General features: G+C 43.3%; 1 protein-coding gene across 1 annotated transcript; it reads left to right on the forward strand.

Annotated features, from left to right (window-relative positions):
* Positions 1-2727: 2727 nt before the first annotated feature.
* PLOD1 (procollagen-lysine,2-oxoglutarate 5-dioxygenase 1) lies at positions 2728-20791 on the forward strand. Its single transcript, XM_005021300.6, has 19 exons — positions 2728-3035; positions 7451-7542; positions 8053-8189; positions 9420-9583; positions 10067-10179; positions 11729-11792; positions 12567-12664; positions 13028-13129; positions 13231-13362; positions 13635-13756; positions 14528-14632; positions 15060-15185; positions 15987-16128; positions 16674-16787; positions 17050-17115; positions 17473-17577; positions 17973-18119; positions 18432-18557; positions 18818-20791. The coding sequence occupies exons 1-19, from the start codon at positions 2954-2956 to the stop codon at positions 18971-18973; spliced, it is 2193 nt and encodes a 730-aa protein (XP_005021357.1). The 5' UTR covers positions 2728-2953; the 3' UTR covers positions 18974-20791.
* Positions 20792-20880: the final 89 nt, after the last annotated feature.

Here is a 20880-nt window from a genome sequence, read left to right on the forward strand (position 1 = left end):
CCCCGTCCTGCCCCAAAGACCCCCCCCAAGTGGCTTTTCTGACAGGAAAAGCTTGGCGTTTTCCCTCGTTTCAGGGAATAATTGGTCGCGTTCCCACAGCACGGCCTGATTTGGGAAAATCGGTCCCTCCGACGTGCGCCCCGCTGCGTAGTGAGCAGCAGGGCGAGCTCTGTGGCAGGGCCAGGGCGTGCGCGTCGCGCCAAGGAAAACTTTGCGCTGCGGGCCGCTCGCAAAAAACAGTAGCAAACCCCACGGAAAGCCTGTGGGTTAGGATGAAGTGTGAAATTCCTGCCCAGCCAGAGCCAGTGAGGCAGCTCAGGGAACAGGAGCAGACAAGAGGCTTTCCTGACTTCGTCCTGCTAAGGAGACGTTTGATTTTTTAAGGCTTTTTGATTGTTTGATTGGTTTTGGAGGGAGACATTGGACTCAAAAGGGTGAGATCTTGGCTCTCACACACTTCAGTGGTACCAGTGTTTTCCCCAGAAGGTGGGGTGTGTACCGAGGCTGCCTCACTGAGCTCTGCCCCGTTCAGTTTTTAGGAAGTTGCAGCCCCGCTCGGAGCACGTGTTGCACGTACTCACAGGCACATCTGCACTGGCAGCTGCCTCTGGTTAAAAAGTCAGGCAGCCGACTCCAGCCAGAGCGCACAAAGCAGCATAAACAGGAAAAAAAAATCTGCTCGCTGGGTTGGCATAGCTACAGAACGCAAACAGAGCTGTCACATAGGGACAGGCTGAGTGTGGCACTATGAACAATGATGCATTCATGACTTCTAGTGTGCAAAACTGCTCTCATTTTAGAGTGGAGAGATTTAACGCCCTTAAAATTAGAAACTTAATGTTTCTAAAACTCTAGACTGAGTGGCAGACCTTGGTCTGTGCCTTGAAGATGAGGGGATGCCTTTACTGAGGCTCCTAGCTCAAATTGTAGAGGCTGCTAACGATGTAGCAAGGGCTTTTTCAGGGCTTCCAAAGTACAGAAGAAATCTAAAGTGAAAGTGTGTTCTTTTTTTTTTTTTTTTTTTTTTTTTTTTTTCATTTGGTGAAACAGGCAGCATGGCAGCATTGAAAAAGGAAGTTTCCTGAAGTCACCATCTTAGGGACAACTAACATTTCCTTGGAGTGTTGCCTGCAGTATGTCATTTGAGCATGAGGACTGTTCTGTTTGCCTGGTAATTATGAGGGAATTCCTGCTTTGGAAGGAGGGAGTGGAAACAAGAATGCTTTGAAAAGAATCAAGAGTATTCTCAGAGAACAAATTAATAAGAAGGGTTGTTCTTTGAGAGGATGCTGTTATGAAACATGGAGAACATTAGCTACATTGTGGTCCTTCTAGCAGGTGCTTTTTTTTTTTTTTTTTTTCCAGGATTCTACCTTCTTGTGCTTATTCTGAAATTTTGAATCCAGTAATATGTGTGCTTTCTGTTCATTTTAGTTAGGGAAACTTGCATATTATCCCAATCCTCTTATGTTTCCATAGGTGTGTACCTGGCTGCATATTCCATAGCCCCAGGGCTATGTATTGCATTTATTTTCTATCTCAATTTGTTCACCAACTGTCAGCATGCATCCTTCGCTTTTTATACCTCTGCTAAACCACCTACCACTGGTGCGTTCTCCCCAACACCTTACTTTTCTATTGTAACTTTTTTTTTTTTTTTTTTTTTTTTTTTTTTTTTTTTTTTTGATACATGGGCCAACCTTGAGTATGGCTGAGTCAGTACATCTCCTGTCATGGCTTCAATAATATACCGCAACCTGTCACTTTCCATCTACTTAATATCAACTAAATATTATTGATCGCACACTACAAGATAGAAAATAAGTAATCTCTTAATGTTTCTTTCCGTAATGGAAGCAAAATTGGTTTTATTTGAATACAGTGCCTAAAAAAAGGGCTCTGTCATTTCTAGGCATTTGCTTCAGTAGAAAAAATGTGTTGCTTGAGGCCTCACGTAACGTGTGTGTCAGCGGTAGCTCCTTGTTAGTTGTTCTTCAGGCTCTAATGTTTCCCTGCATCTGAGTCATAAATTCATTGCAATATAAAAATGACCTTGAAACCAATTAAAAGACTGTAATTTTATAAACTATGTTTATTTTGTCCTCAAAGTTAGGCAAAATAAGCTAGAAAAAGAATCGTCATGCTAGTGCAAGAAAACCCAGCACAAGAACAGAGTTAAATGTAAGGCAGTAAGAAGCACATGTAGCTGGAAAAAACAGCATAGGAAAGTACTGCAGCAGATTTTGTATTCCAGAAGGAAAAGTATGAGATGAGAGGACAGGTGAAAAGACGGTATTTAGTAAGAGTATTTAGTATCCAGAGTAAGTTGTTTAGTATCAAAGTACGGTATTTAGTATCGGGAGCTGTGCATAATCCATTTCTCTTGTGCCTTTTTCCCACTTAATGACTGTGTCAAGCAGATGCAGCCTGGCACTAGCTGAAGCTGGCCAGAAAGGAGGGAATCAGCCCCGCTCCGACAGAGGTTCACGCTTTATTATCGTGTGCTGCTGTTTCTGCTGCCCCCAGCGCCCTGCGCACCCCGCCCGCAGCAGGACTTGCCGGGCCCCGCAGCCCAGGTAAAGTTGCTGTAGCCAGAGGATCCTCCCCTCTCTCAACGCCTGCAAAAAGCAGATGTTCCCTTGCTTTTTGCTCAAGCCCCGGCCCCAGCGCTTCCTGCTCCCTCTCCCGGCTCCGGGCCAGCTGCCTCCCCGCCTCTTGCGGGGGCCGGAGCCGGGGCGGCCCGGGAGGAGGAGCTGCCGCCTCCCCTCTTCCTCCGCCCGTCCCCGCCGGGCGGGTCTGGTGCGTGGCACAGGCTCCAGCAGCCCCGGAGCTTTCTAGAGCCGCTCTCTGCCGGGTCCTTGCGAAGCGGGGCAGCGCCCGGGGCCGTCCCGCAGGCAGCGTCCCCGGTCGGTGTCGGCTCCCGGACCGGGATCCAAGCGGGGAAGTCGCCTCCATGGTGCCCCCGGCGGTGCTGCTGCCCTGGGTGGTGCTGGCGCTGCTCGGGGTGGAGGGTGGCAGTGCCTCCAAGCAGGAAGGTAAGGACTGCTCCGGGACGCTGGGTAGGGGACCGATTTCATGGGGAGCTGGTGGCCGGGCTAATGGTGGGGCACCTCTGCAGTTAGTGCTCTTACTGCTCTTAGTTCTCCAGTCAAGCTCAGAGGCATTGCCCGACCTGGGACCGGTGCCCACTGCAGAGTCTGAGCTGCTGGTTGGCATCCAGAGCCTGCTGCTGAGCTCGGAGGCAGGGCAAAGACTGGTGTGGGTGCTCTCCGCACATGCTTCTGAAGTGCCACAGTTACCAGACAGGCACACGCCACTCAGTTGTGTGAGAAGAGCCTTGGACAACATTTCGTGCTGGTAAAGTCCCTTGGGCTGCATCCCACCAGGGACAGCCCTTCCTGCTTTTGAACTTAGGCAGTTCAAGAACTAGGTAAAAGAGAACTTTTGATCCGTAGCCTGGCCATGCTGTTACCTGAGATCCAAAATGCTCCTCAACCAACATCGTTTTATCCTCACATGTACAGTTGGTACATGCTGCGAACAGTAATTGGTAGAACAGTGGAGGATTAGGGAAGCTATTGAACGTCAACCAGGCTGACAAAGAGGTTCACACACTGTCACTCTGCCAAGATGTTTGGATAATTATCTTTGTCTTCATTAGGGAAGTGGCAATGAAGAAGAAAGCTCATCTTGTTATCTAGAATATTTCCCTTGACACTGAGTGATTCTGTTTTAATTACTTTCACTATGTATATTACTTAATAAAGTTAACATGTATCCCTAGGAGCGTTGGAAGGGGAGTTATTTAGCTATACTGGTGTTGCTAAAGCAGTGTCATTTCCGCATTTAGGATTCCTATTAGATAAATACAAGTAAGAAATGAGTCTCAGTGTCATCCTGCCTTACACACCCCAAATCATCTATGCTTTCAGCAAATTTTTAGAGCACACTAGAGATATAAAATGGGGTGCTGGGATAGACAATCAGGTATGTTTAAGAAGAGGATATTGGAATTAACTGTTTTCTGAACCTGTCACTTCTATCATGGCTCAGAAAAAATGCCCTGCCATATCTGTGCATCTGCTTCCCAAGAGTAATATGAGAATAATGATACCCATCTTCTTCTTTATAAGTTCTTTTAAATTTCTTCAGAAGCTTTAAGCATAGTTACATGCAATTTTTAGTTGAGTTGTTACCTAAAAACTTGGGTAAATGTAAATTTAATTGCACTGAGTTGCGCGCTTGATTTTTCTATTTGATCCCGATAGTAGTGGTATTTTCTTGGACACTAACTTAACAGGAAGCTACACAATAAGATTTCCCAAAGCATAGCCTGGGGATAAATTCATTCCATGTCCTAAAATGCAGCTGCAGCTGTGCTTTTCCTGTTGAGTCAGGACAGAAGTAAATAACTCTGAAATTTGTTGTTAGTGAACTCATCACTGATTTTTACTAACCTCCCTGTAAAAACTCAGAAGTCTACCCAATCTGTGATGTTGATATCAAAGTTCCTGACCTAGTACTTTGTCTCTACAGAAACCTTGTCATTGCTAGCGCTCAAAGAACTTCACAGAACTGTTAAATGCCCCTTGCTATCTTTTTACGGATGGCAGTGCAGAGGGATTGCAAGATTGGCTCCTTGTTGCAGAGCAGAGCTAACAGTACAGTTCAGCTCCTCTGGTTGCTAGTCCAGCACTTGCTTCATTGAGCCACGCTGTGCTTGTGTTTTGCAGTCATACCATTATTAAATGTATTTCTAACATTTCTAGTTGTCAGCACAGCCCAAGGAGTCTTTGAGTCCAGCTTAACAATATAGGCTCCTGTTTCTAGATATGAAAAGTAAGTGTTATTTGGAAAATAGGAAAGGATAAATCTGCTTTTGGAGGTTTAAAAACCTCCACGCCATCCATGTGATACTGAAATTAAAGGGGCTTACTGCTCCATTTCTTGAAATACCTATCAGCTGCACCAGGAAAATCACTGAGAAAGAGAAAAAAGGGTTAAAGGAGTAGGAGCGGAGGCAGCATAGCTCAGCACAGTGCTTCAAATACTGGGCTGAAGGAATGTCTCTTGGGATGGAAAACTCTTGCTACTGCAGAGATTTCTCAGAACAGAAACTGAGCTTATGCGTCTTGGAGTCCTACCCCCGCAGACCAGTAAGGAGAAGGGAATCTGTAACTAGGAATTCAGCTGCAGAGGACAGAAGTCTGTGTGCTGGCAGTTCCCTGCTCCAGTGGGCTCACATGCTACACAGTCAAACCTTTTCTGCCTTAGAAATCTGACACCGCTTCCTGTTCATCCACTAGAGCTTTTTGCTCTCTCATCTGGTCCAGCAAACTTTTGGCAATTGTATCAAAGGACGTATAAACAGATTGTTGCTTTCTTGGAGTGGTGGCACAAAAATGATTTATTGATTTACCTGATTAGAGATACCTGAGCATTCAGGCTGTAATAATTACATTGCAGTCAGGCTCTTTTCTTTTGTCCTCAGGATATGTTTTCTCTTCTCCTTTCAGGTACCAGAATTTGATGTTTATCTTTACATTCCTTGCTGGCAAGCCTGCATTTGCCCCCCTCTTCATTGGCAGTATCATCTCCAGTTTCTCAGAAACCAACAGCTCAGAGCTATCTAGTAATGCTGCCATGGTTTTCTGCATGCCATCATATGGCTGGAAACATTAATGGCTTTAACATATTCCCCAAGGAAATGCATATTTTACTCATTTTTCTACACCCTCAGACTAGACAGGGCACAGGGAACTGGAGTGTGCTGAAGGAGCTGAATTAGGAATGCACCTCATACAGCATAATTCTGCCTTTAAAGGTTGCACTTATGCAGAATTCATATTCCTTTGTTTGTCACTCTCTTTGTCTGTCCATTTGCATAAATGTCTAACGAAATGCAATTAAAGCTGACCTTATATAGACTGTTGTCAGTGTCTCCAGTCTGTGTTCTGGTGCAGATTTCCTTGGGAGCATCCTTCTTCCTAACTTAACCTTGTTTTTTACTTCTGCTATCTTTGTCAGGTCTGTCTAGGACCCCAGCTCTTAGGTCCTTCCTCTCTAAGGTCAGATGATGTCAGCTTGGGTACACTGGGAAGATTCAATCTGGTATATCCATTGAAAAAAATCACTGTTCCAAGAGAAGTCTACTCCAGCCAAGAAAGCATCCTTTCAGGTTTTCCTGGTATTTTCTGATGTTAAAATCAGATGGTCAGGATTCACATTTAAACACTGTTGCCAGAGCCTATACAAATTCCTATATAAGTAGAAGTATTAATATGAAGTATAGCATTTAACACTACAGTGAAGAATCCAGGGCCTCCACATAAAAATCTTATTCCAGTGATAGTCTAGAGAAACTTTTGAAAGAGAACTTCAGGATTTAGCTTTGCCATTTCTAAGGGACTGAAAATGAAAAGCAGTTTAGGAGAATGTAAATGAAAGTGATGGTTTTCCCTACACCCAGTCAATGCTGAATGACAGAAAAGCAACTCTTTGGGGAACAGAACTCCAGTTGCATTAAATTGGCAACTTCCAAGTGCGCATTTTGTAGTAGTTCTATTTTTCATCTTCAAGTTTAATTTCCTTCAAACTGTCTGTGAGAGAAGAGAATGGTAGCTTTCAATAGCAGGGCAAGAAAAATAACACTCAGTAAATTGTATTTTCTTTTTTCAGCTTATAACTCAGGCAATTAAATTGTATCTTTTTACAGTCTACCATTTTATACCCCAGACCAAGTTCTAATCTCAGCTGTGCAAAGGCAAAGGAACAGTTTTGCTTGCACTGCAGCTAGTTTGGGGTTGTTCAATCAAATGCTGACATTTCTGGGCACCTTTGCCATGTTCTGTCCCCTACAACAGTTTGTTCCTCCAGTAAAACAATAGCTATGTCCATGCTTTCTTTTTTTTTTTTTTTTTTTCTTTCTGTGAGTCTCTGAGGAGTTGCTGCCAAGAAAATCCAGGTAGAAAATAAGCAGGGTTTGAAGCTGGTTTTCTTTCTGACAAACACCTATAGTGCTTAACATCATACAGGGTAGAGATAATTGGGTGAGGTGTAAGCAAGCTGTTTGCTTCTCAGCAGGATATGGTAACTCCACAGCTAGACTACCTCCCGTGCCTGTTTTAAAATGAAACTGGACAGCTGTCCATGTTACATGCAGCAGTCATAACCTGTGTCCATCAACAGCAGTGACTGAGCGTAAATTGGGACTCCTGGATTCTATTGCTGGATTCATGACCAACTAAGAGCATGATACTGACAAAGTCCAGGGGTTGGATTTTATTCCTAATGACTTTACTTTGTCAAATCTGTCAAATACTTTTAAGATGAATGATCCCTACCTTGGTTCAGTGTCTTGAGAGTAAAGCCTCTTCGTTAATTGTGGAACAGCAGAGTTTGCAACAAGGCAAGTTGATCATGTGTCTCTTGTGTTTTCTCCTGTTTGTAGAAAACCTGCTGGTTCTTACTGTTGCCACCAAGCAGACTGAGGGATTCCGACGCTTTAGAAGATCAGCCCAATTCTTCAACTACAAAGTTCAGGTGATGACTACCAGCCTCAGTGATGGTTGGTTAAAGGGAGTTTTGAAATGCGCGCTCCTAAGAGTACAGAATAGATAAGACTCGGCCACAGAATGATTAAACAGAATCTCAAGGGAGGACATGCCCGTTCAGACAGCTGAAAAATGCTGTGACTGAGGGCATTTCTGCAGCAGTCTTTCTTATTCCATCCCAAGTGGTGTCTTGAGATGAGTTCCATAACTCCTGCTCAGGGGAGTCCCATGGCATTTTTCCGATACATTGCTGAAATATACAGTACAGATTAGGATGCTGCAGTCCCTGATGCTGAAAGTACTTTGTTACTGTGCTCTGACTGTCCGTCCCAGAGAGCGGCTTGAAGGCTGGCATATATGAGTAGTCTCCCAGTCTAGATACTCTTTGATTTGCACTGGGAGTTAACAGGGGTAGTGAGGCTGTGCGTTCTGGTTCTTTCCTGTGAGACTTGCTGGGAAAATGATCTGTTCAGTAGACCCTCTGCCTGTCATCTTTTAGGTACTTGGACTTGATGAGGAATGGAAGGGTGGAGATGACAAGAAGCCAGCTGGAGGTGGGCAGAAGGTCCGTCTCTTGAAGAAAGCATTGAAGCAATATGCAGATGATGCAGACTTGATCATCCTTTTCATAGAAAGGTAATGGATTGGAAAGGATTTGTCATGGACTGAATCAGAAAGTTGTTTGGACAGATTCTTATTAAGAAGAAATTAACTGTGAGATGGATTCCTTCTGGGAGGTGTGTACAGACCTGTGTTTTTTCCCCCTGAATTCCTTGCAGTAACTTGAGAGTTGCTCAGAGCTGCATCCGTGGCAGTTGGGAAGCTCTGACCAGAATGGGCTAATTCCAGCTCTTATATAATACAAAAGTTGATAGCGTTGTACCTGTTTTTGCCAGGCTGGAATTTGGCTGCTGCTATCTCCAGAGAATGAGCAGGCAATTTCTGTGGACCCAGGCAGGCCTTCCTTAGTGGAATTATTTTTTCATAAGGTGAGGCAGGCAGCAACACAATTCTGAGAGCCAAGAAATAGTCTGCCAGAAATATATGGAGAGGGAGAAGGATGGTTCCGAGTCTCAGTGTCTTTTCCTGTGCCCAGCAACAGGCAGGGCTGGGATACCGGTATTGTCTCTAGCTCTCATGGCAGGGAGATCTTCTTTTGCAGCTCTGAGTGTCTACGTGCATTTAGAGGTTGGGAATGATTCATCTCTGGAATGAACAACTTTTTACTCACCACAAGTGGGTCTGTAGTATGCAAATCCTCTTGGAAAAAATGCCAGTCTCATTCTGGGGGTGTTGCTTGGGAATTAGTTCCACCCAATACTGAAGAGGTAGCGGCTGGTATCCTGCATCCAGTGACTATTTTCTAGTATAGATCCCTCATAAAGATTTGCAGAGCTCTATGGAGAGTGGCAGGATGCCAGAACATTTGAACGGCATGACCTATGGGTTTGTTTAGTTTAGAAAGGAGCGTGGGTATAAAGGAATGGCAGAGGAAGTCTTAATGAGTGAGGACACCAGGGCTTCACAGCTGCAAAGCAGGGAAAAGAAGAAAAGATCAGCATGTTTTGCAGCTTGGAAGTTTTGGTTTTACTATCAGTGAAAACTTTGTAGAAGTGAGAATGGACATAAGTTACCCCAAGACATTGTAGAATCTTCTGCAGTGGAAAGTAACATCTTCCACTCCATGAATAAGACTTCACTTTAATTGTCTGTATTTAAGACAAAAAATACTGCAAATAATACTGTGAAGCAGAACTAAAAGAAGGGGATTCCTAATAAATGAGCTGTTTCTATAAGCTTTTTGTGCTGACACATTTTTCTGACTCCATTCCTTCCTGTCCTGTTTTTGTTTGTCTTTTACTCTAGCTATGATGTACTCTTTGCTTCGGGCCCCACAGAACTGTTGAAGAAGTTCAAACAAGCCAAGAGCAAGGTGGTGTTCTCAGCAGAGAACTACATCTATCCTGACAGAAAGCTGGAAGCCAAGTACCCTCAGGTGCGAGATGGAAAGCGCTTCTTGGGTTCTGGAGGTAAGAAGCAGAACCTTCTTTCAGCTGAGAACCACTCTTAGCTTTGTCCTTGTATTATAAGGCCTTTGGGAGAAGTATCAAGGAATCAAGTGTGGAAAGCATCTCTATAGAATATGGTGAGAACTGAAACCCGGGGCAAAACTGTCCATAATGGAAAGAGTAACAGTGCTGCTGTCTTTTACCTGAAGAAGATATAGCTATGAATTACAGCTAAAGGATAGGAGCCCCCTCCCTATCCCTTCTTTTCTGTGAGTCCTATTATTCAGGGAATGAATATCTGAACTTTTCTGTTCAATCTTGGTGTAAGTCCACCTAAGAAGGGTGGTCTATACATGCTTTTACAGAAAGCTGGTGTATCTCTGCTGCACTATAGGATGGAATGAAACTTTTTGTGTGACAAAAAGGGAGAGTATTGTTATACAGGAGTATTTAATGTTTTCTGTTTATCTGGGTTGAAATACCTCTTTGTCCTTATTCCTGCAGGCTTTATAGGTTATGCGCCAAACCTGAAAAAACTTGTAGAGGAGTGGAAAGGACGGGACGATGACAGTGACCAGCTCTTCTACACAAATGTCTTTTTGGATCCAGAAAAAAGAGTACGTGTAGCTAGATTTTGGGATTAGGAAGAGTTGTCTGAGAAGCATCACAGTTAAGCCTTTTCTGTGCAGTATCCCTGTTGACTATAAAAGAAGTTAATCAGATATATTTGGCCCCAGAATTACTGCTCTGGAATTCTTACATGGGTAATAGTGTGTTCTGTTATCTGTTTACCTTGTGAAAGTTTGCATTATAGCAACTACAACTTTGTTCTGTTATTAGCAATTTTATCTTTCAGCTTACAATGTGACTGGGAAGACAGGTGGCTTAAAATAAGCCTTACTGGTAACACATACCGATAGCTCTGTGTGCTGATGTTTAAAGCTATTGAGTGTGGCAGAACTAACCAGCCTTCTCCCAGGGGATGTGAAACCCAAATTTTAAGTGTGTATCTTCCCTGTGCAACTCTCACTTAGAGATATCCAACTTAGCACTAAAGTACATTGTAGGTACAAGTGCAGATAAGGCCTGAGCAGATCTGAGGGGATGAAAAGAACAAAGGTTCCCAGTCTTGCAGCCACTGCTAGAGTAAAAAGAGGCTACCACTGCCTTCAGCAAACACCTCCAGATCCTGACTGACAAAATCTGCATTAGCCTATGCAGCAAGCCACACAACATCACACAGAAGCTTGGAATGGGCCGTGGCTGTATCGCTGCCATTCCAAATTAGCCACGGCTATTTGCCATGGCCAAATCATCCACCCCACAGGGTGACTCTGCTTCTGTTGTGCCTGCCCAGCTCTGCATTAGGCAGTGCAGTCTGTCCTTGAGGGACGTCACAAATGAATGGGGATTAAGAAGTGAAACTGTAACAGTAGAAGTCAGGAGGAATCATGAGAAACAGGAAAGTGCTTTCAGATCAATTAGAGGAGTTGTGCTTTTTTATATCCCCGAATCTGAGTATGGCTCATGACATTTTAACATAAACAGTTCCTTTAACGTTCTCATCTGCAGTTCTGGCCCTATGCCACACAAAGGCTGAGTAATTCTACTAACTTGGCATTCAGACAGTGGATGTTAGCACCCCGCTGTCCTTTCCAGTAATCAATCTTAATAGATGCCTGGAGGGTCACTGGAATCTGTTAAGTCAGAACTGGATTTTAGTCTGACAAAAATCTAGTCCAAGCGTGACTTGTAGCAGGAGGTAAAAGCAATGATTGCTCCAGCTGGCCTTACGCCCTTACTATGTTCTGGTTTGACACTGGTACCTGAGCCCTTACCTGGGGTGATACTAGCCCTGTGGACAGGGCTGTACTTCATTAATATGTTGCATATTATAATTGGTACACACAGATCAGTATTTAAAATGTTCATTCATATGGTTTTGCCTAATATAATATGTTGAAATTGTTTTAGAAAATGGTGATTTTTCCCAGATTCAGGTGAAAGTGAGGAAGATCTGGGAGTGTTTCAGGCTTCAGAGCCTGGAGATTGTGTAAATGATTATAGAAATATGATATATCTTTATTCAGCATAGATTCTTTCACATGTGAAGAATGGATGCTTGCTTGTATTCTAATTAAGATTATTTATTTCATTCTTTTAAAGGAAAATATCAACATCAGTCTAGATCATAGAAGCCGGATCTTCCAAAACCTAAATGGAGCATTAGGTGAGATGGCAGAAGGAAGCCAGTTTCTCCTTGGAATGCAACAGCATGCTCACACCAGAAATAAAGTTGCGCTGTGGCTGAAAGGATTAAATTTCAGAAATTCCTGTCCTTGTAGAACGAGCTCCAGCAAAAAGCCTCTGCCAGAGTTCTGGGATTTGTTTGCAATTCCACTGTGACCAACTAGGTTCACATTGCAATTCCCTTTTCACTTGGGGGAATGCAGGTCAGGTTTTCCATCTTACATCTCCTTGCCACTTTGATCTCCAAGCATGTCAGATTGTATTAGCCTTAGGGATTGAAACTGGGAGGCACTTCACTGCAAGTAATAACACATAACACTGCCTAGGGCTTGCCTTGTCTTTCCGCTTCAGAACAGTGTCTGGAATGCCATAGGAGGTGAGATGCAGCCAGACACTGCCTGGAGCATTCGCTGAACCATACCAGGCTTCTGACCAGCTGATTGATTGATTTTGCCAGTCCTTGCTAAATTGATTCACTTACTCCTGATATTAGTGCCTGATGTTTTCAGTCTTGCACCAGTCCATCTTTGTTTCAGTCAGGTAAAAATTGAAAATGGTGATGTAGCTTTTTTGTTCCTATGCTCTTTATAACAATGAAAGACTGGAGCTTGGATCTGTACTACTCTGTTTTCCAAAGGATTATCCAGATCCATGCATTTGTCTTTCAACAATTGTTCAGTAGAAATGGGGCAATGTGCTGCTAATTTGTAGTAGTGGCCTTCCTCTGATAACTTGATGGCAATGTTGTTTCCAGATGAGGTGGTTCTGAAGTTTGAAAACGCACGAGTGAGAGCAAGGAACTTGTTATATGACACTCTGCCTGTGGTGATTCATGGAAATGGACCTACCAAGGTAAAAGGGCATCCTGAGAGAAAGGGTTGATATGCATTTGTTGCAAAGTAATCCTTTAGATTTGAATGTATCAGGTTACTGCCTTCCCCTTTACTGACTTTCCTTGTCTACATTTACACTGAGACGCAATAAGTGGCCCAGGTCCATAGCAGCAAGGTGGCTCTGGTTCAAAGATGAGCGTGTAGTTAGACCCTCAGACTGTAGGGTCTAACTAATACAATACATACATGTAAATACAGATTTATTAGTCCAAGGAGAACATAAATGAAGTACTGTTGAAATGTGATCTTACACTGGGGAGTGATAGAGGCAAAGATAGTCCTCTGCCCTATAATGTATAACGTGGCAAGTTCCCTTTTGCAGCTGCAGCTGAACTACCTGGGAAACTACATTCCTCAAATATGGACATTTGAGACTGGCTGCACTGTGTGTGACGAAGGTCTGCGAAGCCTAACAGGTATTAAGGTAAGGCTAATGTCTATTCCAAGCTCTCAAGACAAGTGTTAAAGTTACCATGGGATCTTAGGTGTCTGATGAGCTACTGCTTCTCTTCTCATTGAATGTAGGATGAGGCACTGCCAATGATTCTGATTGGCATTTTCATTGAGCAACCCACTCCGTTCCTCTCCCAGTTTTTCTCACGGCTTCGTAAACTTCATTACCCAAAGCAACGAATCCAACTCTTCATTCACAATCATGTAAGTAAAGTTGGCCTGGGATGGTCTGCTGGGAAAATGTATACCTCTTCCTGTACTCTAATTGCCTTTGGCAGTCTACTCAAAGGTTGCAGGCTTTATAATCCCAGTACTCATCTGCAATGGGACCTATACAACAGCTGCATTCAGCTGTAAAGCTGTGGAAGTGGCAAGAGCTGTTGCTTGTGTGGTTTTGGCATTCTCAAGAACAGGAGGCTGAGCGGCCTGGGATGAATTCAGCTCACCTGTTTCTCCTTATTTTTCCTCTGGCATAGGAGGAACATCACTCAATGCAGGTGGACTCTTTTGTTGAGGAGCATGGCAAAGAATATCTCGCCATCAAAGTGATCGGACCAGATGATGAGATGGAGAATGCTGAGGCGCGTAACTTGGGCATGTAAGTGAAGAGGCCAGACATGATGGCTAGCAGAGTCAGCCTGTGTCCAACCTAAGGCAGTCTTTTCTTTTTTTTCTGATGATCATCACGGTCAAGTGGATTTTTTTTCCTTTCAGTCACTCTCAATTTTCCTAATGTTAATTCTCCATGCCCATTATACATTGGGGAAAAAATCAGTCCTATTCCTTCAATTTCAGAAACCAAATTCTCACTGATTGTTTGCTCCATTAGGATAATAGCCCTCTACCTCCCACCCTCAGTAGCCTGTATGCCCAGTCCTACATCACAAAGAATGTGCATCCATATTTCCAAAGCAAAAGAGTGTAGTAAAGCTGAGAGTTAGTGGCAGAATATCCTGTTATCTGTGATCAGAAGGTGTGAGTTTGAGCTCAGGTCTGGAATTGAGCCAGCTGTAAGTGGGAACCTGCTCAGTCTGTGTTGAGGGAACAGTTTGCTACATGTGATACACACATCTCAGCATGTGCTGTTGGCTGCTGAAACTGATGTGCTTTACTCAGCTAGCCCTGTGGATTGTTACAGTAAATTAACTTTTCTAACACTCAGCGGAAGACTCTTAGACTATTAGGTGAGAGAATTCAACCTTGTGTAGTGAAAGATGACCTTGTCCATGGCAGGCTGGTTGGAATTAGATGATCTAAGGTCCCTTCCAATCCAAACAATTCTATGATTCTATGAATTCCTGCCGTTCTGTCCCTTGTCTAACTGTTCTAGGAGGATTTTGATGTGACTTTTCTTGTTCTCTGGCTATAGGGATTTGTGCAGAAAGGATCCTGACTGTGACTATTATTTTAGCCTGGATGCTGAAATAGTTCTGAAGAACACAGAGACTCTAAGGATCCTAATTGAACAGAATAAGTAAGTTCTCGGGGCTGAGCAGTCATTACTGGCCATCTTTCACACAGGGAATATAGTGAGCTCTTTTATCAATGAGATAAGTAAGGCAGTAGCTGGACTGTGTTGGGGGTGGAATGTTACATGAATGCCTCTTATTTGGTCCCATTTTACTGTAGTTGGAATCCCTGAATTTTAGGCAATGGATGTAAATCATCCATAATTTTGCCTTTATATAGTCACTAGAAGAAATTGGATTCTAAGAGACCTGCTTCTGGATGCAGTTAGGGATGAGATTGTAACCACATTTGCCCTTAAATATGTGGAATTTTATTTCAACATAGTTAATGGAAGCAGCAAGGGATAGAGAATCTGCCTCTTATGATTGCCTGGTTTGTAAATCTTTCCCTTTACTTCCTGTGGTAACATCCCTTTTCTTTTATGCTCACAGGCTGGTGATTGCCCCACTGGTAAGTCGACATGAGAAGCTGTGGTCAAATTTCTGGGGAGCACTGAGCCCTGATGGATACTATGCCCGCTCAGAAGATTATGTGGATATTGTTCAAAGGCGGAGGGTGTGAGTATACAGGAGAGTTTCTTATTGATGCAATCCCTCAAATACAAAGCTGTCTGCTGCACATTATCATCAAAGCAGCTAATGTCTAAGAACCAGAGCGTGCAGTTGTCTTTGGGTATAGAAAAGGCAAACAAGTCTGTTCTCATAGTTGGAAGTTACTCTATGTTCTTCCCTGAGCAGAGACTATAATGCACTTCAGGCACTTTATTGTGATCAGAGTAAGGTGTTGAGAGTCCCAACTATGCTGAAATCACTTCATCTTAGTCGTGTCATGTTTTCCCATGAATTATAGTTAGTGTGATCCATGAAATCCCATAAGGAGCTGTGTAATCTTTATCTGATAGTCTTCATAAAACACCAGGTGACCATGGAATGGAATACTCACAAAATATAATTGTTGGTTTATTCATATTCTTGAGTGGCCTTTCTGGGGGGCAGTAATTGCTGGAAATCAGCTTATGCCCTTTTGGCTGGTTCATTTTTTTTAAATCAGTAGAAAAAAAAAAAAAGCTGATCTCTCTGGGAAGAGATTCAAGCCATTAACTGCGTCCCTAGCAGAAGTACACAATATCAGTTAATTGCTTTCACAGTGCCCTGGCATTTGTATTCCTTCTCTGGGCAATATAAATGATTTTTCCTGGAATGACAATTCCTGCTGGTATGGTTTCTCCTTACTGTTCTGAGTTGGCTCATTTAAGAAAAGCCTGGCTGATAGAGCAGTGCTGCCTGCCATCCCACCAAGTCTAGCATTTTCTGTACTACTGCTATTTCAAGTCTTACTCTTCTACCCCTGTGTTTCAGTGGGCTTTGGAATGTTCCCTACATCAGCAGTGTTTACATGGTTAAAGCTAGCACTCTGCGATCAGAGCTTGACCAGGGAGATCTCTTCCACAGTGGCAAGCTGGATGCTGACATGGCTTTCTGCCACAACGTCCGGAATCAGGTCAGTTGAGCAGAGAGAGGCTGGCAGGGGAGAACTGCATGCCAGCGTGGAGGTGACAAGATGTCACCTCCAAACAAGTGGTTTCAAGGCATTCAGCTCTGTCGGAGTATCGGTCAGGATGAATTGGCATCACTCAATCCTGTGCAGGCTTGGAACAGTGTAGGATTTCTGTCTTGCTGTGAAACCACCCAGAGCCAGGGACCGATAAATGGAGATAACATATTTGTTCTTGGGCCTATTCAGGGCTGTTCTAAAAGGGTACAACTGGGTAAGAAGGAAGAACCTAATCTTACAGCAGCTGTTCTGTTCTGTTTCCAACCTCAGCTGATGACAGGCACAGAATTACTGGCTCTTGCTATAACTTCAAAATTTCTGATATCCAGGGTAGAAATTAAAGTAAAAGTCCACAGGAGAAAGAATGAATAGATGAACCATTTGGGAAGGGTCATCATCACTGGAAAGCTGTATAGTGCTTTTATTTCACAGTTGCTCACAGAAATATGAGGCCTGGAAACAAAACTTGATCATTTCTTTCTGTCCTGCAGGGAGTCTTTATGTACTTGACAAATCGACATCAGTTCGGACACATACTGTCCCTGGAGAATTATCAAACAGATCACCTCCACAATGACCTCTGGCAAATATTCAGCAACCCTGAGGTGAGATAACCTACATGCTCTGCAGGCTATGTGGGATGTGAAGCTTTGATGACCAATTTCGCCAATAAGGAAGGTCCAGGCTCTGTTATACAGTATCTCTCAGCTGGGATCAGGAATTTAGCCACAGAATATAAAGAGAGGCTGTTTGATTCATAGCATTTGGATTTTCAAAACATGTGAAATACTGCTGTACCCTTGCTTTTCATTGCATCTCTAACTAGACCCTGCAGAAATGACTGGTTTGCTTATCTTTTAATTGCAGGACTGGAGAGAAAAGTACATCCATGAAAACTATACAGCAGCTCTGAAAGGGAAATTGGTAGAAATGGTAAGAAAACATTGCTTTTATCCATCAAAATGGGATATTAGCATCAGGATAACACTTGTATTACCACTGTTGTCATTCTCAGGAACAAGCAGTTCAGCAAGACCTTGCAGTCTTTCAAATGACATGGACACATGACCTTGAAAGTATTTTTAGAGCAAAATTGTTATTCTAGAAGTACATCTCTAGCTCTCCTAACTGGAAGTAGGGCACACAAATCAGAAGACAAACTTCTATCCTTGATATTTTAGTTACTTTCCACTTAATCTGACCCTATCCACAGTCAGTTTAGTCTCATTCCTTTTGCCTCAAGCACCTGTCCTTGTTTTTCTGCTGTTCTCACCTGTCCACATTCTGCAGCCCTGCCCAGATGTTTACTGGTTCCCTATATTCACTGACACTGCCTGTGATGAGCTGGTGGAAGAAATGGAACATTATGGCAAGTGGTCCACAGGTGACAATACGGTAAGAAAAAGCAAGAGCTCTTTGATTTCTAGGTGACACCATTTTCCATGTATACTTGGTGACAATAGTGCCTCGTTTAGAAAGACATTAGGACCTGCAGTTAAGGCAGGAAACTGGATGCAACACTCTTATTTTCCTCCTGATTTACTCCATGATTTTGCCCATGTTCTTAAATGTAAATTAATTTTTCTGAGTCCTTTACTATCTGCTGAAGCTATCTGCCCTTTTGATGGTAATGCTGTTTACCTTGGGGTTTATTTGTTGTTTGACATAAGGTTTCCATCCTGAAAATCCTGATAAATAAACCTCATATGTAATTACCAGAAACAAGTGCTTTTCATTCTTGGAAGTCCAAGGTGCCCATCCTCATGGGTATTTTCATGATTCATTTTCAGGACAGTAGAATACAAGGAGGCTATGAAAATGTCCCAACTATTGATATCCACATGAACCAAATAGGCTTTGAAAGAGAATGGTACAAGTTCCTTCTGGACTATATTGCACCCATCACAGAGAAACTGTACCCAGGATACTATACCAAGGTAGGTATACCTTGGCATGGAAACACACAGTCGACTCAACATCTGCTACAGTCACAACTGTGTGAAAAGACTACTAGAATCCTTTGGCAATATGGATACTGTTTCCCAGTATGGAGAACTGATCCTGGAGTGTGACTTGAGTATATGTATCAGGAAATACACAATTTCCCAATAACTTTCTCCTGCCTTATTGTTGTCTTTCCCTCTTAGCAGTGAGATGCAATTTAAAAATGGCAACCTGTCCTGCAGCTCAGCAGCCATGGACTGCTATAGCCCTGTACCTGATGTGCACCGTGTTCTTCTCTCTTGCAGACTCAGTTTGAGCTAGCCTTTGTAGTCCGCTACAAACCTGATGAGCAGCCCTCCCTAATGCCCCATCACGACGCTTCCACCTTTACCATTAACATTGCTCTGAACCGAGTTGGAATAGACTATGAGGTAAGTGTTGGCCAGTGGGGCAGGAATGAAGTACAGGCTCTCAGGCAATCCAGGCAGCTGAAAACACTTTCCTTATCCATATCTGGCTTCTCCACACTAAAAATTGCAATTAATGACTAGGTTAGGTTAGAAGATTTTTGAGAACATCACAACCATTAGATTCCCCAACCACTTTTTCACACTTTTAGAAGCATTGCCAAGAGAAGGCAATAGACCCATTCCCTGAGGTGCTGATGTGTTTCTTGGTCTGTTTCTCTCAGGGAGGAGGCTGTCGGTTCCTGCGCTACAACTGCTCAATTCGAGCTCCACGGAAAGGGTGGACCCTTATGCATCCAGGACGCCTGACCCACTATCATGAAGGTCTTCCAACCACCAAAGGAACCCGTTATATCGCAGTGTCCTTTCTTGACCCCTAGAGCCATGCTTCCAAGGAAGGACCCTTCCCTGGCCCCGCTCACTGCTGACTTTGAGTGGAAACAGGGAACGCTGCTGAGAGTCTCTAAGGCATTGATCAAAGCTATGTGGATATTGATTTTTAATGATATTTTAAGACTCCACTACTGGAAGATCTCCCTCTCTGATACTGCAGGCAATATCTAGGAATGTTGCTGTAGAATTGGAAGATTTTGTGCCTTCATTTCTGATTCTGGTCCTCATCCGCTGTTTCTTGGAAATGCGATTTACTTGAACCTTCACTACTTGGTTAGTTTTACAGAAATGCTTTCTTGGACTGGAAATCCAGCTTTTTGGAGGCAAGTCACAAGCTCTCTCTCTCCAAGTAGTTGGAAGCCCTTTTCTATCTACAGCATATACAGGACTGGACATTGGAATAGCATCCAGAAATGATTTTCTAAACATAAACAATCAGGGAGCTGGCTCCAAGAGTCAAAACAGTTAAATGTCATACCAGATGAAACTCAGTAGTAAGAGCCTGAAGATCATCTGATTCCTTACCTCTTTGCAGTCTTGGGAAACGTATCACAAAGTTCAAAGCAGCAGCAGTGACAATATAGGTGCTTCCTGTTAGCTAAAGGAAGGTCCGCTAATGATTCTTTACCTCTGGGATTAGTCTGAAGACATAAAAAATAGCCTCCTTATCTTGTATTACTGCAGTTTAAAGGGAGCGTGTATATCCAGACAAATTCAGAACATGTCAATATGTGCAGATTAAATATAAGAAAGGGAAGGCTGGCAACAACTAGATCAGCGAGGAGGGCTTCATTGCTGAATTAGCTAAGCTCTATCGCATGTTAAGATTTTCAAGAGCTCTTAATCATGGGGTAACAATCCTGAGGCCTCACTGGTCTTTGATGGCCTCAGTGATTATTTGGATAATTTCCTTTGCATCTAGCTAGAATGGGCCATCACTATAAAAGAACTATTTTCTGGTACTTAGAGGAAATCATTATTCAGTATTTCTATTAATTTGAGATTCCAAACCAAAGTACTCCACCGCAGACACTTCTCCAGTGGGGCTGAGACTGAAAGAAATGAGTGGTTGGAAAGTGCTAAGATAGTGTGGTGAACCAACAGGTGTAAAAATCTGCCTAGGTTAGGTTGTAGGAGCAAATAGGGAAAAACCTTTCTGCTGTTACCTGTGAGATACCTGCTCTGCTTTTTAGACACCTTTATTCTCTCAGTCTGCCAGACTGGAATGTTTCACAAGCAGTAAATTCACATCAGAATTGTCCTTAGAAAAATATTAATCTTCTGTGTGTCCCCAGCCTCTGCTATCTAATTTTCACGTGTAGAGCCTTGTCATCTAGGATGGGACCTACCGATGCAGGCAGGATAGCTTTAGTCATGTACATTTTGGCAGAGAACTCACTCTCTACAGTTTGAGTGGACCTGCAGAAGGTACAAGAGGCCCTTTCCCAGAGTTTCCATGGGCTGTTGATGTCTGTTTCTGTGCTACACACTCACACAAGCAGAAGGGAGAAAAAAACGCTGGACAATCACCTTGAAGAGTAAAATGGTCACAATGTGCTGACTGAAATCCATAACAAATGACCCAATGTTGCCAAATAAAGGGACTTTACAGACCAATCATTGAGATGTCGAGTAGGTGTATGTATTTATTTAGCAGAGTTATTTTTTTTCCCCCCACTTATTTTGTCGCGTTTTCCTCTGCCCGGTACTGTGACTGGAACGAATTAGGAGCCTGCGCGCTCTGATGTTTCACACAGGATGTACAATTTCAACCAGGGGAACTCGCATTAAACCATTACAACACGCTGGCGTCTCCCCGTGCTTTTCATTCCCTCAGGGGACGCGGAGCGGGCCCGCCCGCCTGCACCTCAGGCGACGCCCCGAGGTGTGGGGG

This window comes from Anas platyrhynchos, chromosome 22 (genome assembly GCF_047663525.1).
Source record: "Anas platyrhynchos isolate ZD024472 breed Pekin duck chromosome 22, IASCAAS_PekinDuck_T2T, whole genome shotgun sequence".
NCBI classification, from domain to species: Eukaryota; Metazoa; Chordata; class Aves; order Anseriformes; family Anatidae; genus Anas; species Anas platyrhynchos.

Excerpts from the sequence above, each read along its gene's own strand:
- PLOD1 (XM_005021300.6), top strand. The coding sequence starts at position 2,954 with ATGGTGCCCCCGGCGGTGCTGCTGCCCTGGGTGGTGCTGGCGCTGCTC. Across the intron at positions 8,190-9,419 it reads ATCATCCTTTTCATAGAAAG|CTATGATGTACTCTTTGCTT; the intron begins GTAATGGATTGG and ends CTTTTACTCTAG. Across the intron at positions 17,578-17,972 it reads GGTCCACAGGTGACAATACG|GACAGTAGAATACAAGGAGG; the intron begins GTAAGAAAAAGC and ends ATTCATTTTCAG.